At 36.5% G+C, this 25,851-nt stretch overlaps 3 protein-coding genes across 5 annotated transcripts; 2 read left to right on the plus strand and 1 right to left on the minus strand.

Moving 5' to 3' along the window:
• The first annotated feature begins 1,864 nt into the window (after nucleotides 1-1,864).
• Nucleotides 1,865-8,055, plus strand: LOC113537956 (bactericidal permeability-increasing protein). Its single transcript, XM_026932712.3, has 16 exons — nucleotides 1,865-2,059; nucleotides 2,678-2,789; nucleotides 3,055-3,166; nucleotides 4,357-4,485; nucleotides 4,563-4,718; nucleotides 5,445-5,508; nucleotides 5,588-5,648; nucleotides 5,770-5,861; nucleotides 5,939-6,115; nucleotides 6,503-6,562; nucleotides 7,049-7,216; nucleotides 7,300-7,367; nucleotides 7,486-7,528; nucleotides 7,605-7,668; nucleotides 7,747-7,823; nucleotides 7,905-8,055. Exons 1-16 carry the CDS (start codon nucleotides 2,051-2,053, stop codon nucleotides 7,965-7,967), a joined length of 1,455 nt encoding a protein of 484 aa, XP_026788513.3. The 5' UTR covers nucleotides 1,865-2,050; the 3' UTR covers nucleotides 7,968-8,055.
• A 1,011-nt stretch (nucleotides 8,056-9,066) lies between these two features.
• cdk5rap1 (CDK5 regulatory subunit associated protein 1) lies at nucleotides 9,067-17,192 on the minus strand. 3 transcript variants are annotated; one of them, XM_034314031.2, is made up of 13 exons: nucleotides 17,124-17,192; nucleotides 14,851-14,954; nucleotides 14,738-14,772; nucleotides 13,714-13,814; nucleotides 13,357-13,561; nucleotides 12,567-12,687; nucleotides 12,243-12,476; nucleotides 10,867-10,964; nucleotides 10,709-10,764; nucleotides 10,487-10,617; nucleotides 10,256-10,405; nucleotides 9,482-9,622; nucleotides 9,067-9,307 (listed from the first exon to the last, which is right to left on the minus strand). In XM_034314031.2, exons 2-13 carry the CDS (start codon nucleotides 14,926-14,928, stop codon nucleotides 9,233-9,235), a joined length of 1,425 nt encoding a protein of 474 aa, XP_034169922.2. In that variant the 5' UTR covers nucleotides 14,929-14,954; nucleotides 17,124-17,192; the 3' UTR covers nucleotides 9,067-9,232. The 3 variants fall into 3 exon arrangements, with proteins under 3 accessions (XP_034169922.2, XP_026788511.3, XP_026788512.3); XM_026932710.3 differs by lacking the exon at nucleotides 17,124-17,192 and adding an exon at nucleotides 16,362-16,955; XM_026932711.3 differs by lacking the exon at nucleotides 17,124-17,192 and adding an exon at nucleotides 16,922-16,945.
• A 1,046-nt stretch (nucleotides 17,193-18,238) lies between these two features.
• On the plus strand, nucleotides 18,239-25,817 carry ghrh (growth hormone releasing hormone). Its single transcript, XM_026932965.3, has 6 exons — nucleotides 18,239-19,533; nucleotides 19,878-19,977; nucleotides 23,444-23,548; nucleotides 23,745-23,849; nucleotides 24,990-25,121; nucleotides 25,617-25,817. The coding sequence occupies exons 2-6, from the start codon at nucleotides 19,898-19,900 to the stop codon at nucleotides 25,675-25,677; spliced, it is 483 nt and encodes a 160-aa protein (XP_026788766.3). The 5' UTR covers nucleotides 18,239-19,533; nucleotides 19,878-19,897; the 3' UTR covers nucleotides 25,678-25,817.
• The last annotated feature ends 34 nt before the right edge of the window (nucleotides 25,818-25,851 follow it).

Consider the following 25,851-nt stretch of genomic DNA (forward strand, 5'->3'; position numbering starts at 1 on the left):
CTGATAAACACTACATTGTTTAATTTTCTTAGCCTACATAATATATATATATATATATATATATATATATATATATATATATATATATATATATATATATATATATATATATATATATATTTTTTTTTTTTTTTTCATTGCCAACATGTTTTTGGTTCATATATATATATATATATATATATATATATAGTGGTTTTACTTTTGCAAAAGTTTTGCAATTAGTCACATGCTGATATATATATATGTAAAACCACTCATGTGGTATTAGCTACCAGTTTCAAAAGGGACACTATTGCATAATTTTGCTAAGGGCTAAATTATGTACAAGATGAACAGGTAGCATGATTTATGGAGTTGATCTTGAGCACCTCATTCAGTTTATCCCAGCTGCTACTGGAAGAAATAAAATCACAATCATATTTTATTTATATAGCACATTTAAAAGCACCACAAGCTGACCAAGGCACTTTACGCTCCCAAAGTTACAATGCAAGCATCATCTTTATACTTTAGAGGTAGACGCAACTGGGTATCATCTGCATAACAATGGTATGCAACACTGTGTTCCTGACAAATCAATCCGAGAAGAGCATATATAAAGAAAAAGAAAAAGAGGGCCAAGAATAGAACCTTGAGGATCCCCAGAGGAGATGGGGAGAGAGGTGGAAATAAAGTTCCCTAACCCAATAGCAAATGTTCTCTCCTTCATGTAAGAAGAGAACCACTTTAATGCTGCCCCCGAATCCTCACCCATTGACTTAAGCAGTCTAGGAGAATCCCATGATCTATCAAAAGCGACGCTCAGATCAAGAAGCTCAATTCTACCGACATCAACAAATCGTTAGACACTTTGAATAAATAAAAAAATAAGACAAATAAATACATTTTTTAATCTTGTCACCAGCTGTGGAGGTCTTCCTTGACCTCCCAGTTACTTTATGGTTACTAAGCTCACCAGTTCTCGCTTTCTTCTTAATAATGTTTCGAACAGTTCCAATGGTTTAGTTATTTACTTGTACAATACATACATTTATTTACACACATACGCACACATAGTATATATTTCTATGCATATTATATATATTTTTTCACTTCCTATTATGCATAGAAACTTCACATGTTCTCCAGCAGGAACTGAAAATCCAATTATGCCTCAAGATGGCACAATCAAATGACAGCACAAACAGAAACAAAATGGATTTGGGATATTAATTTTACTGAATTATGAGATTTTGAGAGGCTTAATTCCTACAAAACTTGATACTTCCTTTAAGGGTAATACAATCATACAGAACTTCACCTTAAATGGTGACAACTTGTTGGCATAGACACAAAGCTAACACTAAGGCTCACCCATGGGAGCAGCACTTCTCTCCAGTTCACCTGTCAAACAGATTTGCTCTCCTCAGTGAAGCCCTAATGAGAGTCCTTCATCACGGACCACATCAAGCATACATTAACATCAGCTACTGTACACGGTTTCATTGAAAATCTTTCAGTTACACCATGCACAGCAGTGAAGGACCATGTGCAGCAGTGAAAGACCTTTGTGTGAGCACCCTTGAAGGAAGTGAATTGGAAAAGAGGTGAGCTGGGTGAGCAGGTTTGATGATGATATTAACTCATTTGGAATTTGTTAACCTTTCCTACTCTTTAATATTTGACATTCTAATGAGTAGCACATTTGATTGAAAATCTGTATAATCTAGTCAAGTTCTGTAGGAATTACACCTCTCAAAATCTCAGAATTAAGTCAAATTCATATCCATTTTATTAAATTAAAATCCATTTTGTTTGTGTTTGTGCTGCCATTTGATTGTACCATCTTATAGCATAACTGAGTTTTCAGTTCCTGTGGTGGAAAAAAGTTGAAGTTTCTATGCAGAATAGGAAGCGAAAAACACTTTTCTTTAAACTGTATGTGATTGTAATGTGCCATTAGGGGCAATAATACTGGAAATTGAAAGTGATAGCTAACATCACGTGAGTGGTTTTACTTGGAAGGTATATATACTATTGCAGGAGGAAGTTGCATTTGTCACATGCTGAAATGGACACGGTAAGTCTGTTAAGCCCAATTAAAGGTCTTGCTAAATGTGATTCACAAATTCTAAACAGTGTACTTGTAGGTTTTTTTTTTCTCTCTCTATTTTGGATTTATTTGCTGCTGTAAAAAAAAAATGTTCCAGTAAAAAACATGTAGAATGCTGTAACCTTGGTTGTCTCAGTTGAGTGATAAAGTATAATTCATAATTTTCTTACACTGTGACAGCATATCTGATAAATGTCAATAATGTCATATTGCAGCTAGTGACATTTTATTGCATTAAGCCTAGTTAAGAATTCTTTAGTAGTATTTGTTAATTAAAATTCTGCAAGTATATATTTTGGAAAGGTTTTTGGTATTTAGTTTTTTTTTTTTTGTTTTTAAATAATCCCACTATTTGATAAGCATAAATCTAACTGATAGATTAATTGGTTATCAAAAGAAATTATTAATTTCAGCAAAGGCCTGAGGAATGGCTGACTGAAATACATTTAAATGTGATAACTTGGTAAGAAGCAACAGGAATGCTTGTAAAAGTGTCACCTTTCCAAAATAGCACAGAGGGCTTATGGAGGAAGAGATTACACACATAATGCTTCTGCATACCTGATGCCCACATGTGTTTCTCAGGTCAGAGTGTCTCTGTGGTGTGTGTTGGCTCTGCTCACCTTCCTCTCTCTGGAGGCTTCAGAATCTAACCCTGGAGTTATAGTGAGAGTCACTCAAAATGGGCTTGAGTATGGTGAGTACTGTACTGTGTGTATTGTATGCCACAAACATCTAAACAGCTAAGAAAGAAATGGGAAAATATAGGAACACGTATGAAAAAGAGAAATCAAAGTGAAACAACAAGCTGAGAAATCTCTGCTATTGATTCCAAAGAAATCCTAGACTGAAAACATAGGCTGCAATAACTAAGACAAATATTTAAAGTAACAGCATTTTTTCCACAATTTCTCCTCCAACCTTGTACTGATTCATATTTCTGAGGTTTTTTTCACCTGCAGAACGTCAGATTAGCATCACCCCCCTACAGGAGGAGCTCAAAACCATCTACATCTCAGACATGCATGGCACAGCAGAAGTTTTATTTATGGACGTCGACTACAGAGTGACAGAGTGAGACAGCAAATCTACACTTTTTCTGTTCTACCGATGATTGTACATATGGGTTGATGTCATAACAGGGGTGGATCGTCAAGCCAAAATGTCTCTGAGGCCCTTGATAATATCTGCCTGTGCTGTTATTTTCTTTAGGGGAAAGTGGTAGGGGTACCAATCATTTTGAATCATGTGTTCTGAGGAAAATACTGCACACTGCATACTGGAAAAACTCAAAATATCACTCATTGCATGTGTTGTTCTTGTGTGTTTTACTTAATTTTGATAAAGAGTCACAATACTTCTGGAAGATTTCTGTTAGCATGTATGAGAAATGTTACAAGTCATAAAAACTGTCATGTTAGAATTATGTTCAAGCCTTAAAGGGACACTCTGGCCAAAATAAAAAAACGCAACTATAGATCTATATGTTGTAAACATGTCTACTCGTGTCGTACAGTAATGACGCAGTGTGCTCTGTAGTGATATTTCCCAGTTTTGAGTACTAATATGTACACGCAACCTGTTTGGAAAAAGATGTGATTCGTCTAGTTGGATTGCCATTAGATAATACATTATCCTTATTATTCTAGAATAAAACTAAAAGACAGCGAGTGCTGTTCTTCTAAACTAACAGTTTCAAATGCTGTAAATCTATTAGATCATTATGGTTTCGTTCCTTCAGTGGCTAAATGATGCTAAGTGGTGTTCTAACCACTTACATAACACATTTTTTAATCCGTTTTGTTACATCATCAGCCACTGTTTTTTCACTCTCTTGAAGTTAATAAGGCAAAAAAGCTTTTCTTGTTACCCAGAAACTGCAAAGCACACCATTCTGAAGAATGCCATCTTTACCTTTGACTGTTACATAGCACTGACACAAGATTCTTCCAGAAATGCTAAATAAACAGAAAAATCACAGAAAACGGAGTATCCTTCATACCCTGTGTAATCCCCCTTCTGTTCCTGTGTAAACTGTTATTATAAAAAAAAAAAATGCGATAACAGATTAGAACAAGCACATTGATATAAACCTGTGATTTGCAGCTGCACTACTGTCCGAGCTGCTGTTATAGAAAACTAATCAACACTTTCTGAGCAATCAGATTGAAGAATTCATGATATCAATATTATATACAAAATATGACTGGATTAAACACACCGCTTGTGGACTGATTACATTCCATCATTTTGGTTCCTGACAGCATGAAGATCCAGGACGTCGAGTTACCCACGTCAGCTGTGAGGTTGGTACCTGGTACCGGGGTGAGTCTGTCCATCACCAATGCCTACATTAGCGTGAGAGGCAACTGGCATGTCGAATATCTCTTCATGTAAGCAAAAGTCCAATGATTATCTATATTCTGTGCACTGGTACATACTAGTACTAAACACTGTGTAAATTGTCTAGAGACGATGACGGCTGGTTCGATTTGGCCATTAGAGGACTCAGCATCAGCGCCACCATCGCTGTAAATAACGATGGTTCGGGTCATCCGATGGTCAGCACTGCTTACTGTACATCTTCTATTGGCCAAGTCGATATCACACTTCATGGAGGTCTGAGGTAATCCACCATTCCTGCTACACACCAAGCTAGGCAGCAATTATCCTTATAAATATGAGTTCACATGTTTTTGATGAATCACTACAACTTCTGATTAAAAATAAGACATGTTATATAACACTACAACAACATCAGAAAGTATCGAATTATGAATGTAAAAATTTACCCCAAGTATAGTCGATCAGCTCATTAGGGGTGTACTGCAATGCCAGTATCTGTATTTGTAGACTGTTAAAATCTCCGTATATGTTTTCATATTCATATTTAGACCAGAAGTGGACATGGTCTATACCAGAAGTCTTTTTTTTTTATGTTAACCGTAACATTATGCCCTAGAAACACCAGAAAACACTGAAAAAACAAGGCTGCTGAAGAACAGTCATGCTCATTCACAAATTAGAACAAATAGCAATTTGCAGAATGTAACTTTATTCAACTCCATTGTGTGGAACTTTCTGGAAAGTTCTATTTCCTATCTGCTGTATGTGACTGAGTAAGCAGGCTAAACTGTTAGGCTACAGTTGACAACTACATACACACACACACAGTACTTTCTACTATAAATACGAAATAGTAAATAAACACTATAAACACAGAAGACTTTTTCAACCAAGTCAAATCTGGAGCACTCACTGACTCTGACACGGTCTTTTATGTGTGTATTAATCTGCACAGACAAATTGATATGCACAGTAATAATATTATTCCTTTCCCTTGCCCACTCAGCTGGCTGTATCAGCTGTTTGACGGCTACATCAATTCAGCTCTGCTTGATGCCTTACGGCCACAGGTACCTACAACACCCCATGTAAATTAAAAGGAAGGATATCAGGTGCTTTTCGTTTCATTAAAAATCCTTGTTGTTTCAGCTCTGTTCTCTGGTGACTGAAGAAATAAATAGCTTGAATCTACATCTGAAAACTCTAAATGGTACAATCACTACACACACACACATGGTACATGTAGGTTAAAATATATCTCTTACACTTCTACAGAAACACAATTAATATCCTAAAAAAGTCTGATATTTAAATGCTTTAATTCATTTTAGTTTCTGCACCAGTTGACAAGTACGCTGAAATCGAGTACTCCATGTTGGGGTCGCCGTTTGTTTCTAATTCTGGCATTGATCTCAGTTTAAAGGTGAGCTGAAGCTGAATTCTCTCTGAAAAGCTTGATATGGTATATTTACCTTTTCATGGCTCTCTCTTTCTCTGCAGGGGGAGTTCTACAACATCGGGCAGCATAAGGAGCCTCCGTTCTCCCCGACACCCATCTCCCTCCCTGCACAGGGCAGCAAAATGATGTATATCGGATTATCAGCCTTCACCTTGAACTCAGCCGGCTTTGTGTACAACAACGCCGGAGTGCTCAAACTCTACGTAACAGACGACATGGCGAGTTACAACCACTGCAGACTGTCACTTATTAAAAACAGTACTACTATACAGGTAATTCCAGAAATATAGGCACCCTCTAATTTGAGCTAAAGGCCTGGTCTCCTTGACAAAGAGAGTACGCCTTGGCTGTAGCGAGTTTTACAAGGTAATGACTCCAAACATCACTAAATCAACACAGAAATGGTTTGAATTGAAGAGGATGAGGAAGAGCAAATGGAGCTTAGAGGAGGGTCCAAGATCTTCTACAAGTGTCTTTAAGCAGGTCTTTTGTGTTGCTGTTGTTCTTCTCATGAAGGGTGCTACTACTTCTGGAGTTTACTGTATATTCTGTATAATAAACTGTTAAAATTTAACTGTTTATGACTTAAAATGTTCTCATTCCAGATCCCTTCCAGTTTTCCCTTTCGACTGGACACGAAGACATTTGGGAAGTTAATTCCACAAGTATGAAAAATGACCTATTTCTTTTTTAATCTCACATACACAGAAATCCCAGTCAAAAGAGTGTTTTTCAAAGACAGAAGGTTATACTGTACATCTTAATAGAGCAAGAATGAGTTATTTATTAAGAATAAATTACAGCTTCAAGACGGCTGCTAAAAATGAGTTAGCATAATGTACCTGGCCACCTAGTGGCTAGTGTCAACAACATGGGCATGTTTAGGTAAAATATTTACTTTTATATTACCTATATTAATATGAAACCACTACCATGGGCATGTTTGGTTTGAGATTATGTGACATTTCCATAGACTGAGGAATACATGAGCAATGATTAGCCGTAGCATATTTGCGTGTAAAAATGTTTTAACTTGGGGATGTTTGGGGGGAAGTATCTCTTTAAAGATCTTATCAGGATCTTATATTTCCAAGGTCAGAATTTATCATTAGCATGTTTGCGTGAAGGAACTTTTTAATGTGCAACTCCAGATAGCTAAGCAGTACCCTGGCCTGATGATGAAGCTCCTGGTGAAGGCTGTGAAGGAGCCGAACATCTCATTTGAGCCCAACAACATGACTATGCAGGCAATCAGCACAGTTACAGCCTACGCTATTCAGCCCAACGCCACGCTGACTCCTCTATTCGTCCTCAACGTGGTGAGTAACGCAGACGTGATGTGATTCTGTGGGAGGGGTTAAATATTTGCTGATATGTCAATGACATACGTTTTGTGTTGCAGAATGCCAGCGTGAGCGCTTTGATTTATGTCAGTGGCCTCAGAGTGGCTGGAAATTTGACTCTTAACAAGTAAGTCATAGAATGCAGTAAACCTGTTATTACGTTTAATTAAAAATAATAAAAATAAAATGTAATAAAATATTTCATCTGTGGATATTTGCTCTCAATATATTGATCATTTCTATAGAATTGACATGACATTAGGGACGAGCTATGTGGGACCATTTCAGGTATGAGGACAAACAGACCAATTTGATACGCCTGCTAAAGAAAATAAGCACAAATCTAAATGAATATTTTCAACAGGTGGAATCACTTGACAATGTTTTTAGGACCATCTTGACTGCTGCTGTGATACCCAAGGTTAATGGTGAGTACATGATCTGAACAATTGTGATTTATTTTATTATTTGAAACTTTTTTTAAATCTCTAAAATGCTCTCGGCAGCTCGCCTACAGCAAGGTTATCCTCTACCTGCCATCGGAAAAATGAATCTGCTCAACACTCAGCTTCAAATCCTGAAGGTATGAGAATTCAGTTTGGTCAACTTTATAATGGCTGCCCTTTTAACTGAATCTAATCCTCGATTTCTAATGGTATTGCAGGATTACGTGTTGATCGGGACAGACGTCCAGTTCATGGGCTTGAATCTACCTGATGTCCTCTAACAGTGGATTCTGTTTACTAATTTCCTCATATGAAACGCTCTTCATGATAAATAATGAGTTCATGATAAATAAACTAGTGGCATCTCTATATCTGTTTTTTACACCTGATTTTAAAAAAAAGTCCATCCAGCACACAAACAGTAGAAGGCCTGGAGAACCTACTGAACAGTATTAACATCAGGGGGCCCCAAAACTTTGAGGCAAACGATCCAAAGGCTTGCCACCCCAAGCGTCGACCATCCTACATTTTTTTGAATACAAGATTTAGAGTTTAAGGCTAATCTAGCATTTGAAGATTTTATTATGTAACATATGTATAACATAAGTGATTATAAACCAAAGGAATATTCCTGGTATAATGTGAAGTGTGGACTTGCACTTCTTGACACACCTTTTCAAACAGTTAGCTAGTCAGGAAGTGTGTTTGAAATTGCACATCCCTTTACTGTCACTGTCACATCCAGCTTACATAAGGAATAAGGATATGGCTGGAAGTGATGCAGAGGGACCTGGTTTGTACTTCATGTGTAACTTTGCATGCGTGTGCAGAAACAGCAGCAACACGACATTCACTAGATGGCACATCAGAGCCAAAACATCCCTTTCCAAGTCAAAATGTAAAAAGTTGTGCTTTCATGCACAGTTAAACAGACAAAAAAGCTGATTCCCTTTAAAACTTTCCACTACCATCAGTAATATCATGAGCTGTGTCTCGAATCGATAATTCTGTCCTTAAATTCCAAAAATACTTACTAATCTAGAAAATCCAGAAGACTGGTATATAAAACAGACATGCTGGTAGGTTTGGAGGTTACATGAGAGCTTTTAAACATAAACTGTAAACCGAAAAACTAGTAAGTGTTAGTACTCGATAATGCTCTAGAATAGTACATAAGTATGTGGTTTAAGATACAACGCTAGTTTGTTTAGCGGAAGTAGATGGAAGGGGAAATTTGCCCGTTTTATTGCTGAAGCTAGTGCAGCATGTCAGGATAAAAAAAAAAAGATTAAAATAGCTTGTGCACCCTTTCTTTATATGTTGCTTGGTTGAATGTGACTCCCATGAAGGTTTCAGAATAGTAGCACACAAAAAACTGTCTTCATAGTTACAGCAAAATTTTTAATAATAATTTGTCAAATAAATTAACAAAACAAAACAGGAGATTGTGAATTCCTCTCGCAACCCCAATTGTAAATCAAATGACCCCATATAGGGCCATGAAGCCTTTATTAACATACTGTTCATTACGATGCTGCTCACAAGTTCACTTCCTGCTGTCAGTCAGGGAGGTGTGGCTGAAGGCGTGGCCTCGCAGGCTCTGGGAGTTGGCTGAAGTAATCTATAAAGAGAAAACAGAAAGATCCGCAACGATAACCACAGCATTACAGCAACATACAGTAAATTAAACAGCCTTAAAGCAGTAGTTTCACCAATGCCAGTGTGTATTCTGATTGTAACCCTGAACTGAACAGAGATGCAAAAGCAAACTTAAGACCCCAATGTTAGAACTCACCTTCACCAGTACATAGTCTCCCACATTAACAGGGGCAGGATTAGTGCCTGTGGGGTCAGAGGGCAAATCCTTTCTGGGAAAAATCACTTTAACGTTGCCATCATTCCGACCGCAAAGATCCTCAGGTGACCGTTTACTCTCCTGCAACATATAAAGACAGTAAGACACACACAAAAAAAGAAAAATACAGCAAACACACTATTTCCTCCATAATTATGATCTGAAAGCTTATGGGATCTAATTAGCATTATGCAAAGAGATCAGGTTAACTGCAACTTATGATCTTTCATTCACTTTTGTGCTGCATTTGAATAAAAATCTGCAACTTCCACTGAAGAAAAACCAAATAAAATGAGCCCACAAGTTGACAGAGTGGCTTCAACCCTGATTTCAGCATACGAACATCATAACAACATGGCTGCTTTCACTGGTAAATAAGTGAGATTACAGTACTATTTACTTGAGATCAATCAACATCGAGACACAGAAGTTGGTAAAACTTGGTATATTTTGTTGGTATAATTTACTAACTAACCATAAAAACACAAACCATACAGTTTGCTGTTTTGAGCAAGTAAATACATTATGAATGTTACAGTTCTGACTCCTATCACTATGTTAGCTGGCTAGCTTGTTGCTAGTTCATGAGCTTTCGGTTCTCGGACAGAGCTTTCTTGGAGGAGTCCATGTTTGTTGGCCACTACCTCGAAAGCAAGCAAAGTCCGAAAAAAAAAAAAAAAAAGGGATTTTAGATTTCCTCACTGCAGTACTCACCCCTTCCACTAGGACGAGCTGCGTGCTCCCAATAAGTGCTGCGTTCAGTTTAGTGGCTTCCTCTCGGAACACAGATATGAGCTCCTCCAGACGCCTCTGCTTCACCTCGGCAGGGATGTCGTCTTGGAGACGGTGGTACGCGTGCGTTTTCTGTAGGGAAACGAAAGAAATCGAGTTTTACCGCTTACTACAAACCATGTCCAGTTCAGTAAGAGTGCTGAGACTGCTCACCTTCCTCATGCTGTAGGCGAACAGGAAGCCGACACTGTAGCCCACCTCCCTGAGCAGAGACAGCGTCTGCTGGTGGTCCTCCTCCGTCTCGCCACAGAAACCGGTGATGAAGTCGCTGCTCAGACTGACCCCTGAGTGTAGAAACAGTGTGTATTTATAGCATTTATAAAATTGCAGTGGATTAATGGATTACATGCTGACTGGTTAATGATGGTGAAAGACCTGGTATTATTTTTCGAATGTTCTCCACCAACTCGAGGTACGCTTCCCTGGTGTAGCTGTTAAAAATACAGAGGGAGGTGACTTAATGTAAGGCTCAAGGCATCCGAAACATACTCTCCTGGTTCTGTGAATAGTGTGAGCCATTATCGTTGTCTTACCCACGTCTCATGGATTGTAAAACCCGGCTGCTGCCACTCTGAGCTGGGAGGTGGATCTGCTTACAGATGTTATTCCTCTCCTGGATCAACTGTAATACCTACAGAAAACACACACACACACACACACACACACACACACCATTTTAACCCCCATACACATCATGCATGGGTCCATGTTTTTCTTCAAAATATTTTGAATAGCCAAGTCTTTTAATCGAGTAATAAGTATTATTTTTGAGTTGATGTGTTGTCATTTCGTTTATTTTCTTTTCTTTATCAATCACAGTAGGTGGCCTGCTTAGTTCATTATTATTAAAAGATATTAATAAATGCAATAATAAAATTTCCCAAGCTCAAAGTTGCTTTATAAATTCAATCAACATCATAAAGAAATAACATACACAGTTTTCTAACATGGGGGATTAGAATATAAACATAACATGTAGACAGGGAACAGAGAACGCTGTACAAGCACTGCAATACGAGAATCCATAGAAAAATGTTACATATAATGTAAATGCAAAACTAAAAGAGTCAAAATAAAACTGTCACGTTTTTACCATTTAAAAAGACAGTCAGAGACATAATCCAGGTCAATACTAAATATCGTGGCAGTGTGATAATGTATTAAGTACGTAAACATGTTTTTGTTTGGGGGGGTCTTTTATGGGAAAATAATCAACGACAGGGTGGTGTGACGAAGCGGAGTTACTGTTACCACTCCAAAGTTGATTATTTTCCTATTACAGCTCGTCCCAAAATGCTTTACTCCCCTTATACCACAGCAATTTGCAAGCGATTACATTATTTTTAATTAAAGAATGACGTAATACTTTTATCCCTTTATAGTTACATTTAATGTTGTGGTACATCCACAAAACAAGTTCGTTCCTCGTCTCACTTACATTATAGCAGCTATAAACAGTCATTTCCTCACCAGCCACACTTTTCTTTCTTTCTTTCTTTGGAAAGTGTTTGAAACTCCTCTGCTCTGAAGACTTTCCCGCTATACCTGACAGTTAAATGCTGACACTGGAGACTCCTTCCATAAATGTTGAAGAAACATCTTCCTACATGAAACTTCTTTTTTTCTTTGTACACTGTTACTATAGAAACGATAACGTATTAGAACCAGCGCATTATTATTTAAATCCGTGATTTGCTACTGCTACTGTCAGAGCTGACCAATCAGAATGGAGAATTTAACAGAGCTGTGATATATTCTTAAACACAATATCAAGATATTATTGTATTCTATGATTAGACACTTGTCATGAAAACTCAATATTAGTTTACTCTTATATGTGAGTATCACAGATACGGATTATAAGGAACTATAGTCCTATAAGGACCTACAACATCAGTAACTCGGATACCTCATCTGGAAAGTCTTTGGGATGTGGAGAGGTGAAGCGTATCCTCATGTCAGGATCAATCATGGAGACTTGGTCCAGAAGATCAGCGAAGCGTAGGCCTCCCTGCTTCTTGCGATACACAGTGCTGAAACCCCGACTGAGACCTGAAACCACCCCTGAGGTGCTGATCTGCGTCTCTGATACATCCCTGTAGCTGTTCACGTTCTGCCCTAACAGAGTCACCTCCTTCACACCCTAAAGCCACCAGAATAATACAAACAAATATGTAGTACAAGTTTTATACAATAACATGAATAATGACTAGAATATAGTGAAAGAAGTCACCTGGTCGGAGAGCCTGCGCACTTCTTCCAGTATGGAGAACACGGGTCTGCTCCGCTCTCTTCCACGAGTGAAGGGCACAATACAGTAGCTGCACATGTTGTCACAGCCACGCATAATGGACCTGAGGGACAAAACAGAGCGCAAGATCACAAGACAACCACAACGGAGGAGACATTATGACTTCTAACAGTGAGGGAAAAAAAACACAGGGAATGAACAGCCAGTGCTTTCCAAGGTTCATAACCCTTTTACCTTCAATAAAGAAGAAAGTGTTTGTGATGTCCTCTTGGTAAAGAGAGGAAAATGACAGCTCTTGAAAGAAGGGAAGTAAATCAGAGAGCTTCAGAATCCATATACAATTGAAGAGTGGTGCAATTTTTTAGGCGTCACGTTAGGTCCGAACACGGACGGTGAATTAAACGTTACATTCTGGATCATTCTCCAAATCAAAAATCTGGATCGTTCTCCAATCAAATGTGAAACCGTGAATTCATGCCTGTTTCTTCACTGTTTTTCTAAAATTCTGAAGAGGATGTAATCAAGAGCTCCAGCTGAACACAACCTGTACTTCCTACACCATCAAACTCCATCTTTATGTTTTGTTTTCTCTTTCAATGTGCTGACTTTTTTCACCTCAGCCATGTGCAAAAGTTTCGCAATATAGTGTAACCATTTGTAATATATAGACATTTGTTTTGGTTGTTTCTATTCTGGTGACACGTACAGCGAAAGCCAGGTTTAATACAGGAGAGATTCGCAAAACTAAAGCATGGGAACGTGCGCTGCTCACACAAAAGCGCTGTATCCTGCATGATGGACTGGCATGACATCAGCGTAGGTCTCCTCCAGGGAAAGCAGGACGTTGCTGGCTCTCTGTCCTCCATGAGCAAGAGACAGGAGTCGTGGTAGGTCTCTGTAAGCATCGGGTCCTGCTATGACATCCACCACCTTCTCTCTTTCTAACAGCTCGGTCTTCAGACGCTCTGCCATGCAGCCTGGATGAGTGGAACGCACGCACACGCACACAGACACGCGCGCACACACACACACACACACACACACACACACACACACAGAGTCAGGTTCGACAAATTCCAAACTCTTCTTCCACAAACACAAAAACACACAAGTTGAGAAATAAACTTACCCAATACTCCTATTTTCAGCGGGACATCAGCCTTAGGCCGCCTCTTTTTGAGGACTCCAAGCTGTTTGAGTCTGTTCCAGATGGTCTGCTCTGCTTTTTCCCTGCGCAAAACAGAAACAGGACTAAATAAATCCAAAGCTGCTGAGCCATCACACATCCATGATAAACATATAAACAGTTAACGCACTGCAGAAAACATCTCAGCAAGTTCAAATATCGTGGCTAGAGTCAAATCCATTTATTATTTCCTATTATTAGATTACAATAAACAAAATATAATCAAGATTATTAAACCTATTTCTAGGCATTTTACTCATTTCAAGCTTTAAATTTTCTTATTGTATTAGCAGATTATTTTGTTCTTTCTAGAAATAAATGCTTAAAATGAGTAAAATTATCTGCCAATAGAACAAGACTATTTCAAGCTTGAAACTGTCTAGAATTAGTCTAGAATAATAATTAGGTTTATTGTAATCTTACAATCAGAAATACTAGTTTTGACTATATTCAAGAGATATTAACTTGCTAAGATGTCATTTTTTGCATTGTAGTGATGATTTGAGACTCAAAATAGTGATTCGAAACCAGCATAAATTCAGCATTAAAACTGAACTTGATAATACTGTTATTTAATGTTTACAAAAAATTTTAACATGTAAAAGAAGGAAAAATAAAAGAAATCTATAAAAAGGATTCCAAAATGGAAAATGTAAAAAAATTTGTATCAAATCATCTGCTTCCAACTTCCATTAAGTTTATAATTATTTTTTAAATAAATAAAAATATGTGACAATACATCGCAAGACAATTTCATAAGAATGTTAATATAATCTTAGAATTTTAGTATTTGTATTAGCAGATAGGAATATTTTAGAGGTCAAAAGGTCCACTTTTTTTTTTTTTTTCATATTTCAGAATGATTATAATTATAGTGGTCTGGGATCAGCACTTTTCGATCCAAAACACTACAGACAAAAATGTGTATATTTTGTGTACGTGATTTTTATTGCAGCAGAATTCCTACCTTACGGAGCAGGTGACTAGCAGCACCACGTCCGCCTGTGAGAGAATGTAAACAGAGATAAGAATTAAACCGATGCATACTCTTGTGAAAATAGTTAAAAGGGCTGAAGGTACCTCTGAGAGCTCAGCTGTCCTTTGGTAGCCTCCTTTCTGGAGAATGGACCAAGCGATTTCTGTGTCATTCACGTTCATTTGACAGCCATATGTTTCAAAATACACTACGAGAAAAGTGAAAAAGAAAGACAATGTTTACAAGCACTACTGAACAAATTTAAAGCTGCAGTATGTAACTTTTGAGCATGTTGGGATCTGGTAAAAATATGCAGAAGATTAATTAATGAGAGGAAAATCAATACCCTTATGAACACCACCTATTTCCAATATAACCCCGCCCACATCAAACTGAAAAAGTAAACAATAAGAAAAAGATTTTTTTTTTTAAATCTCTCACATGAAGAGTTTGACATCATTTTTTCACCACAGACTTTGGTCACAGAATTAATAATTTGAATTAACGTAAGCACTAAAGTTACAAGACAGAAGAATCTCTTAATTCGTTGTAGATAGTAGTATTCATTTAAACACATAATTTGACAGACGTGTACGCAAAAAGTTACATACCACAGCTTTAAATGTTTTGAATCAATAGTTATGTCATTTTAAACAGTACACCAAAATTATATACATACAGTCTTGGCACCCTTTTTTTTTTTTTTTTTTTTTTTTTTTTTAGTACAAACTTTGCTATAGATTTTTATTTTATGACTTCTACATTATTGATTCAGTACAAAAACATTTTAGATTCCAAACATTAGTTTTTCAGGACAAAATGAAATGTTACAGAAAGATGTTTGTATGTCAGTAAAGAAAGCAGCAGATTCCATAAGAGACACTTTTCAGATAAAAACATAATGAAGGCTGCTGGGTTTCGCTGCAGAAATAAGAAGCGAGTCAACAGTCAAAGTCTCCAGAAGAACTGTGGCTGCTTCTGCAAGATGCTCAGTAACACTTACAGCTCATTTCCTTATAAAACTGCACACACTGCACCTCAGATACTGCTTTTTTAAAAAAGCGAAGGATCGTCACACCAGATATTGACTTTGTTTCATTTATTACTGTTTACTGCTCATTACAGTATTTTTTTATGTAGAAACATTTAATTTCTTTATTTTTGAAGTCATCTTTGCTCTACAGCATTTCTTTGCATGTGCCTAAGAATACACACACACACACACACACACACACATATATATATATATATATATATATATATATATATATATATATATATATATATATATATATATACATAACAGTATTAACCAGGGGTCTAAGTAAGCAAAAAAGAAGTCACTTCAGTTTCTGTGGCTGGGAGAACAAAAACATTCTGACATCAAAAAAAAAAAAAGTGCAAACAAAAAGTTACATATTGCAGCTTTAAATGTGCTGAGTCAATAGCTAGGTCCTAAACCGCATACTAGCGTTCTACATAGTACACCAGTTTATACAGTAACGTAAGGTTGCGTACTATTCTTCCATACTTCCATACTACTTAGTAGGCTAGTGTGGATGTGTGGTTCAGGACTTAACCCGTGTTACTGAGCGTCTTCAGCATCTTCTCTCACCTTTGCGCTGATTTGCCTCAGCGCGGTTTTCTGGAAGATACGGCTCTTCATAATCATAAACTTCAGCAACTTTTGTCTTGTTTGAAGGAGAATGTTTAATAAAGTCGGTAAAACTCGGACCGGACCGCAGTTTGCTGTTAAACTCCCTCAGTCTGGTCTCCTCGGTAACGGTACCGGTACCGGCCGGAGGCGCACGCGCGGAACAATAACGTCGGTGGAAGTCGCGCGCGCGTCGATATAAACTTTTATGAACGCTAAACATAAAGAGTCTGAGACTCCCTGCAGCTTTCATCTCTGAATTAAATATTTTAATTTTTTATTAATTTTATTTTAATAACTCAGTCCTGGACCGGAAGTTAATAACCCAGTGGTGACTAGCTAAGGTTAAACGCCTAGCAAAGATGCTAACAAGATTCTAGAGTATTTATGAGGTAAACATTTTAAAACCGCTATGAAATTCCGGTCAGATTAGTTGCACTCATATTTTTTAGCTGAGCTATTACAGAGTAACATATGGAAATATATAGATATTAAAAAAATAATAATACATCACATGTAACCTTGCTATAGGAACTTTACCAGCATGTCTACAAAGGTCTGTTTTTCAAAATAAAAGTCAATAACAAGCTTCATGGACTGAAACGGATAAAAGCTACTTTTTTATTTACTTTTACAACTTTATAAAATATAACTTTATAACCAAAATTAAATATTACTCTAAATTATTTTTTGACCAAGTAATAAAAATATTTTGTTACCTACCTAATCCACGTTATTAACACAACGCGTCAGGGACTTTTATTTTTCAGGCAAGAATTACCAAGAAGCTGCCTATGAAGGACAAGTCCAGAATGACTTAAAGTGCACTATCTAGGGTGGCTCATTTTAATTTATTTTAATTTGATCTAATTTTTAATTAATTACTCCCCTGATCCAATTCTTGGTAATTTATTTATAATTAAGTATTAACAAATTAACAAACTAATTAACCAATTAAAATGGACAAGACAAAGACATTTATTCTACATCACAGATGTTTCTTCATTCTAAAAATATAATATTAATACACATATTATAAAATATTAATTGTGAAAGTCAACATGATATGAGTTCAAAAGTTTGCATTTCTTTTTTATGTGGTATCTATCTATCTATCTATCTATCTATCTATCTATCTATCTATCTATCTATCTTCTTAGTTCTTTTTTTAAATAATTATATCCGAGGCTAATACCTAAATTAAAGACAGATCTGTTTTTATGAGTCTGTAAATTAGAAAATATTGTGTAGGTATTCTCTAAGACAGATTGTTCAAACACAGATATAATCAAGTGCAAAAGTTTGTATACCCCTTAGGACAAAATGAACAAGACAAAGACATTTATTTACCACCAATGTTCCTACACTGTGAAAAGTAATACATAGTGAAACAATCAAAACAAACTAATTGCCTATCTATCTATCTATCTATCTATCTATCTATCTATCTATCTATCTATCTATCTACACTCACCATCCACTTTAATAGGAACACCTGTACAACTGTTGATGTATGCAGTTATTTAATCATCCTATCATGTGGCAGCAGCACAATGCAAAAGAAATCATGCAGATATGGGTCAAGAGCTTCAGTTAATGTTTACATCAAACATCTGAATGAAGAAAATGTGATCTCTGTGACAAAAAAACACTAAGTGAGTGACAGTTCTGTGGGTGGAAACTCCTTGGTAGGAAGGATACAGTAACTCAAATAATCACACTTTACAACTGTGGTGAGCTGAAAAGCATCTCAGCATGCACAAAACCTCGAACCCTGAGGTGGATGGGCTACAACCTGATGTAGGTCATCGACCTTAAGGTCTGATGTGCTGTGTGTTCTGAGATGCTTTTCTGCTCACCACGGTTGTAAAGTGTGATTATTTGAGTTCCTATAGACTTCCTGTCATCTCAGACCAGTCTGATCATTCTCCTCTCTCGTCAACAAGGTGTTTCAGCCTGCAGACCCTCTGCACACAGGATGTTTTTTGTTTTTCGCACCATTCTGTGTAAATTCTAGAGACTATTGTGTGTGAAAATCCCAGGAGATCAACAGCTTGTGAAATACTCAAACCTGCCAATCAACATCCATGCCAATGTTAATGTCACAGAGATCACACTTTTTCCCATTTCTGTATCTGCATGATATTATACATTGTGCTGCTGCCACATGATTGGCTGGTGCACAGGTGTACAGGTGAGCAGGTGTACAGGTGTTTCTAATAAAGTGGATGGTGAGTGTACTGCCTTTGTCTATCTATCTATCTATCTATCTATCTATCTATCTATCTCTCTATCTATCTACTATAACTAATGGGTCATGCAAAGTTTTGCACTCAACTATTGACAGACAGCCAGATGGATGGATGGATGGAATTAGAAAAAATGGAAATCTTTTTATATAATAAATATCTCGAGTAAACTCCATAATTATTGGCACCGTTTATGAAAATGAGCAGAAATGAATCACACATGCAGTGACTGATAGCCGGAGTGTAAATATAAGAGGACACTATATAGTTTTATTTCAAAACATAAGTTTTCTTAAGTAGCATTTTTTCCCTGTAAAAAAAAACAAACAAACAAACACTGGTTTCAAATGTATATTAATATTAATCAAATTACAATTAATAATCACACTAATAAATAAGAAATTAAATTAATGAATAAAATTCATATTTGCTGAAGTCTTCAAGGGTGCCGATAATTCTGGACATGACTGTAGACCGGTTGGAAAAAATTCAGCTGTAGCACAGAAACTTGTGTAAGAGAACACGTCAGATGGAAGTCCTTTCACGAGCGTCTGACGCTGTAGGAGGTGAAAGCAGTTAGCAGTCTAATCTGGACGAGAGAGAGAGAGAGAGAGAGAGTAAATTAAACTCAGCAATCAAGTGGCCTCACAGCGCAGAAGGTTTTTCTGGAAAAGCCATCACACAGTGCAGCCCCTGGAGCCTGTTGCTGGTGATTCTCCAGCACTCGTCCACTGCTCTTAACATCAGCGGAGAGAAGAGAAGGCAGTGCCGAGGATGACACGCCGCCGTGATCACAAGTAACCCAGCCACCTCTCTGCACCTTCATTCACATCCAAACCTGCAGGACAGAGCACCCAGGATCCACTCTTTCACTTCTCCTCCAGGTGAATTTCTCATTACACCTGACTCTATCACTACACCTTTTTCTCATACTGCTTGTTTTTTTTATCTTAATTATTTTACATGCATCATCAGTGTGCCTAATTTGCTTGGATCACATTGCATGGATTTTCAATTTTATTATAATTCAATTTAAAATTTAATTTGGAAAATATTACAAGACAAACAAATGCAAAGAATAAATGATTGTGTTAATTATTTTTTAAGCACCAGCTTGCTGTTACAGTGCCAACTGATTGTTCAGTGTTCACTGCAGTGAATTTTGAAAAGGTGGAGGATTAAACAGTGTCAGCATTTTCTGAAATGAAATGCACTTTTCTTCATACAGGGTTTTCCCTCTCGGTCAGAATGATGGAGCGAGCTGTCGTGTTGGTGCTGTGCTGGATGGTGATGCTCGGACTCTGCACGCCGCTCCATCCCTCACTACGGTACGTCCATATGCAAATGATTTCCTGTTTATCCTGCATGTGCTGTTAGTGTGAGTCTGGGTCATTGTTTTGCTTCTAAATCTATGAACAGGTCACTTTTTAATCGATGTACAGTTACTCACCTGTACACCTGTTACTCTGCCTAATGTATTGGCACCCCCTCTACCCCCGTCTATGAGAAAGACCACCACTGGACTGTCATTTTTTTTGCAGGAAAATCCACATTTATGGGAAATTTTTATTATACTTTGTTTGTTTGTTTGTTTTTTTATTAGATGAATTGTAAATGTACAGGGAAAGTATATTAATTTTAACACATTACCCTTAGCAAAAAGTCACACAAAACTTTGTGTGAATAACCCCATGATTCATAAGTGAAATTTACGCACATGGATTTTTAGACACATTATGTTTCACACATTTTTCACATATAGTACATTTGTTTTATTTCTTTCATGTGATTTTTTTTCCTTACACGATTCTTTTTTTTATTTTTAAAATATTATCATATGAGAATGATTCCACAGTTCATTTATTTATGTTTTTATTTATGTATTCATTTATTTATTTTTTTTTACGTTTTTATTTTTCACATATGATTGTTTACAGATGATTCATTTATTTTAACATATGATTCTTTACCCATGATACATTTATCATCACGTGTGATTCTACAAACATCATTTATTTTCACGTCATTTTTTGCATATAGTTCATTTATTTCCACATGAAATTCTGTACAAATGATTTCATTATTTTCATGTGATTCTACACATGAGTCATTTATATATACGTGATTTGTTTGTGAATGTGATTTGTTACAAATGATTTCTTTGTTTACATGTGATTCAATACACAATTCATTTATGTACAAGTGATTCTTTGCACATGATTCATTTATTTTCACATGTGATTCAATACACAATTCATTTACTTACATATTATTTTAGACAAATGATTCATTTACTTACATATGATTTTAGACAAATGACTCATTTATTTTGACATGCGAACATTTTCACATGATTCATTTATGTACAAGTGATTCTGTACACATGACTCATTTATTTTCGCATGTGAATCTGTACACGACTCATTTATTTTCACATCATTTTTACATGTTTGTGTGTGTTTACATGAGTCCACATGTGTAATTTCAGGCTGCAAGCTCTCAGGTGTAAAACTTCTGATCATGTGTGTAATATGTGTGATTTTTCCCTGAGGATTTTTTTTAATTAAATTTTAATTTTAAAAAAAGTTGTTTATAAAGTAGCACAGTATTGTACAGATGAACTTTATTGACAGATTAAACAGTCACCCTGTTATTATTAGAGATGGCACTGATCTGTACCCAGGATCAGTATCAGGCCAGTATCAGCAGAAACTGGTGGATCAGATATCGTAGAAAAAAAAAATCATTCCAATCCTGTAACAAATGTAAAAGATTGGAATTGGATTTGGAAAGTTTTTTTTTTTAACTAGAAATGTTTATTTATTTTATTTCTTGTTAGGATTGCTTTTTATTATATTTATACTTAATACTTTATTATATGTATTATTATTTGCAATGTAAGTGAAAGAGTTCAAAATTTAAAGAAATTGCGTATTGATATCAGCTGATATTCAGGGTTTCAGTCATCAGTATAGTTACAGGAACAGAAAAGTAGCATCATGCCATTTCTTCTTCTTCTTCTTCTTATTATTATTACTATTATTATTAATAATCTGTAATTCGTAATGGCTGCAGTTCTCATCTGAACGAGATGAACCTCACCCATCTCTCCTGCTCAGGGTTTTCACCGCAGCTGAACCCTCACACACTCGACATTGTGCTCTACTCCAAATTTAGGAGTTTGTACATGAAGTCTAATTACTGCATTCTCTGACTCAATTTACACACCCATATTGTTTTGCTCTTACACTCCTCTCACACAGACGAGTGTGAATGAGGCAGAAAAAGCAGACAAAAGCTCTGTCCCTCTCACACACACTGGAGAGAAGCTGCAGAGGCCGAACGCTGATTATTACTGACCAGCAGCTCACACAGGTCACTCCACTCGACCAGCTGTGTTAACGAGCGCTGGCCAGTTTGATTACTTTTTAAATGTATTACAATTTTTGTCCGTTTTTCTTGTGTGTGTGTGTGTGTGTGTGTGTGCTGGAAACGGGAGGGTTTGTTTTCTGAAGGTCAGAGTGAACACAATGAATCTTCATGATGTGATTGTGTGAAGGAACAGTGGTGGCTTTTTATAGGCAGGTGTTGAGAATTTTCAAGAATCGTTATTTAATGTATTTAACTCTTCCTTGACCAATATCAAATTTTGAAAACAATAAAAGTAAGGGAAGAATACAAATTGAATCTTGCAACCTTTTCATCTTTCACCTTTATTTATTTATTTGTTTGCTTGTTTAACTTTTTAATTTTTATTTATAAATTATACATACATTGTTAAATATATAAAATTATTTATTAATTATAAATTATTGATTTCATTTATTTATTTTATTTTATTTTTATACACTCTTAGAAAAAAAAAAAGTATTATTTGGCTAATTTGGAGAACACCAAAGGTACAGTAGAGAAGATATTTCCGAAAAGATTTCAAGCAGAACCCCTTTAGAACAATTATTATCCCTCCAAAGCAAATGTGCTTTACAGCATGCAAAAAATAAAACATCAAAAAATGAAGCTGAAACTAAAAGGGGAAAAAATAATTACATAAGAGATAAAAACAAGAGATGGAAACTTTTTTCAGGGCTAAAATATATCTCCAAAATGTACAGTTATTCTTCTTCTTTAAGTGGATAAAGCATTTAAATACAGAAAGGAAGCAAGGATCAAATAAAGTAAGTATGTAAAAGTAAAGTAAAGTAAAATAATGTAAAACAAAAAAAAAAAAAAAAAAGAAAGTATAAAGTAAATGAATAATATCTTATTAGATGGTGTAATAAAAATAAATTGATATTTTAATATTAATTTTAATGCATTGATGGATAATTAATAGCATATGGATAATTAATGGCATTTATTTTTATTTTAAAAAGTATTAAAAGGTTCAGTCTGTTTCAGGTAGACAGTTCCAGCACTCATGGTCATAGTAATTAAAAGCAGACTAATTCAAAACAGTCATTTTCACAGAACAGAAAGATATTTAAAGAGGAGTAAAGGCTGGTAAAGTGATGCTTTTCTTACACTGATGTTATTTTAGTACATGTAAGGACATGCAGCAGCGGCAGCATTCTCCACTCTGCAGATTAGAAACAGCTTTTATCCAAAGTGACGTATATATGAGGCAGAATAACATCTGAGTCCGTGCATTCAGCTGGATTTAACTGCATCTTAAACACTGAGCTGCAGTTACCCAACAGTTATCTGAATATAATCCATTGTTTGGATCAAATGATCTCACACGAAATGATTTTTAGCTACAGATAATGATGTGTGGACATGTGAAACATTTCCCAGGTTCGGTCAGAGACCCACTGCGTTACTGATGAGCTCCTCGCTGGAAGACCCCCTGCAGCCCCCGACAGACTACAGATCCGCCCGGAGTCAGCACGTCGAGTTCAGGTCAGTCTGCACACGTCCTCCTGCTCATTAACCCGCAAATTTACACCATTACACCAACAGTTCTCTGTGAAAGCTGCCACTGGAAACGTGTTTATTGCTGTTTAGCTGGAGGTCTGGTTTATATGAATCCTGGGATAAAATGTGGAATTCAATATATCCGTCCATAATGGTTCATGTTGTTTATTTGCATGTTGAGGTCTGGGAGACATGCGGACGCCATCTTCACCAACAGCTACCGCAAGGTTCTTGGTCAAATATCTGCTAGAAAATTCCTCCAGACTATTACAGGAAAAGGAACTGGGTAAAGTGATATTTACAGTATATTTATTACTCTTTTAGCAGATGAATCTAAATAAAGTTACTTACAACTGAGACTGGGGATGGTACATACTCATTCATCATTTTATTAGGAACACCTGCTCATTCATGCAGTTTTGCAATCAGCCAATCATGTGGCAGCAGAGCAATGCATAAAATCATGCAGATACAGGTTCTGTTAATGTTCACATCAAACACCAGAATGAGGGAAAAAAGTCTCCTGTTCTTGACTAACAGGAGTAGAACGCTTCTGCTGTTATAGTCTAATAGCCTCAAAGTGCTGTTTGTTCTGAGATGCTTTTCTGCTCACCACAGATGTAAATAGTGGCTAAGTGAGTTATCATAGCCTTCCTGTCAGCTCGAACCAGTCTGGCCGTTCTCCTCTGACCTCTCTCATCAACAAGGCTCGCAGAACTGCTGCTCATTGGATGGTTTGTTGTTTCTCACACCATTCTGGGTAAACTCTAGAGACTCTAGAGTTGTGTGTGAAAATCCCAGGAGTTTCAGAAATACTCGAACTGGCACTAACGGCCATGTCCAACAATGCCTAAGTCATGAATATTAACTGAGGCTCTGGTCCTGTATCTGCATGATTGTATGCTTTGCACTGCTGCCACATGATTGGCTGATTAGATACATTATTTGCATGAATAAGCATGTGTACAGGTGTTCCTAATAAAATGGTTGGTGAGTATACGTATATTTTATATTGAGTAATGTTTTGTATGGTGTTTCCACAAAAAATGCTATTAGACATCATAAAAAATTAAGAATCTATCAATATGTAAATCAAGATTGCCCACAAACCTATAGGCCCCACCCCCTTTATTTGCATATTTAACTGTGATTGGCTCTTATATCTTATGATGCAGTAACAGTTGTCTGGAGCAAAACTGGATGTTACTGTTACCATTTTTGCCACTTTGATTGATTGATTGAAGTCACATTTTGTGATGCACAAGGCCATTATGATCTGGCTACAGTTTTGACACACTACAATGATTTATATAGTTTACATACGGTGAACTATGTTTAGTATGAGTAGTATGCGTTTGGAACACAGCCTTAGTCATTATTCTCTCTAAAGCCTAATGTGAAAACGTTATGACTGTTGTTTGTTCAGAACCAGGCCAGACTCTGAACACTACGTAAAACGGCAGACGGGAATTTTTGAGGACACGTACAAGCAGGCCCTGATGTCCATTGAGAGGGAACACAGCTACAGGAAGCAGCAGAGAGGACGTCGAGGCTTTAGGTAACTTTTTTTAAACCTAAACTTCTGGAGTGACACGCCCACAGCAGCGGTTTTAGGTTCGTCCCAAACTAAAGTGCTGAAAAACATTTCTAGTCTTTCAATGAGTCGGGTCATTTGGCTCAGCTCACTCATAGGAGTCGACTCTTTCAGCTCCTAAATGACTCTTTGCCAAACTAGACAAAGTTTGTGATATTTTGATAGTAATTGTTCTGCTTTGCTAAATTATGGCTGAAATTGTTCCTTGAAATCTAATGCTACCTAGTTAAAGCAGCAACGTATTGCAAGTGTACAGTAAGAATTAATGTTATTGTGCTGCTGTATCTGTGTTTAAGTAATTATGAAGATTCATTTTCACGTAAACCGATAATCACCTTCTCTAATACACTGACTGTGTACTGACTTACTTATTTTAGGTACTATATAATATTACTAAATATAATGTTTCTTATATGGACATGAACTACGTGACCTTCAGAGGGATTATTGTTCTTTCAGTCTTCAGTGCAGTGGCTGTGCTTGTGGAGTGGCGATGAACAGGAAGTGTCCAGAGACTTGATGCAGAAAATAATCAGTGTGTTGCTTTCTTGTGGTTTGCCAGTAAAATGGATTATGCAAAAAGATGATCTCTCTGAATAAATCAGAACTGCTGTGCTAAACTGTTTTTTAGTGATTTATGTCAATAAATACTAAATAATACATCTCATACTTTTAATATATAGCAGTGATGTGC

The sequence above is a fragment of the Pangasianodon hypophthalmus genome, chromosome 20, assembly GCF_027358585.1.
Source record: "Pangasianodon hypophthalmus isolate fPanHyp1 chromosome 20, fPanHyp1.pri, whole genome shotgun sequence".
NCBI classification, from domain to species: domain Eukaryota; kingdom Metazoa; phylum Chordata; class Actinopteri; order Siluriformes; family Pangasiidae; genus Pangasianodon; species Pangasianodon hypophthalmus.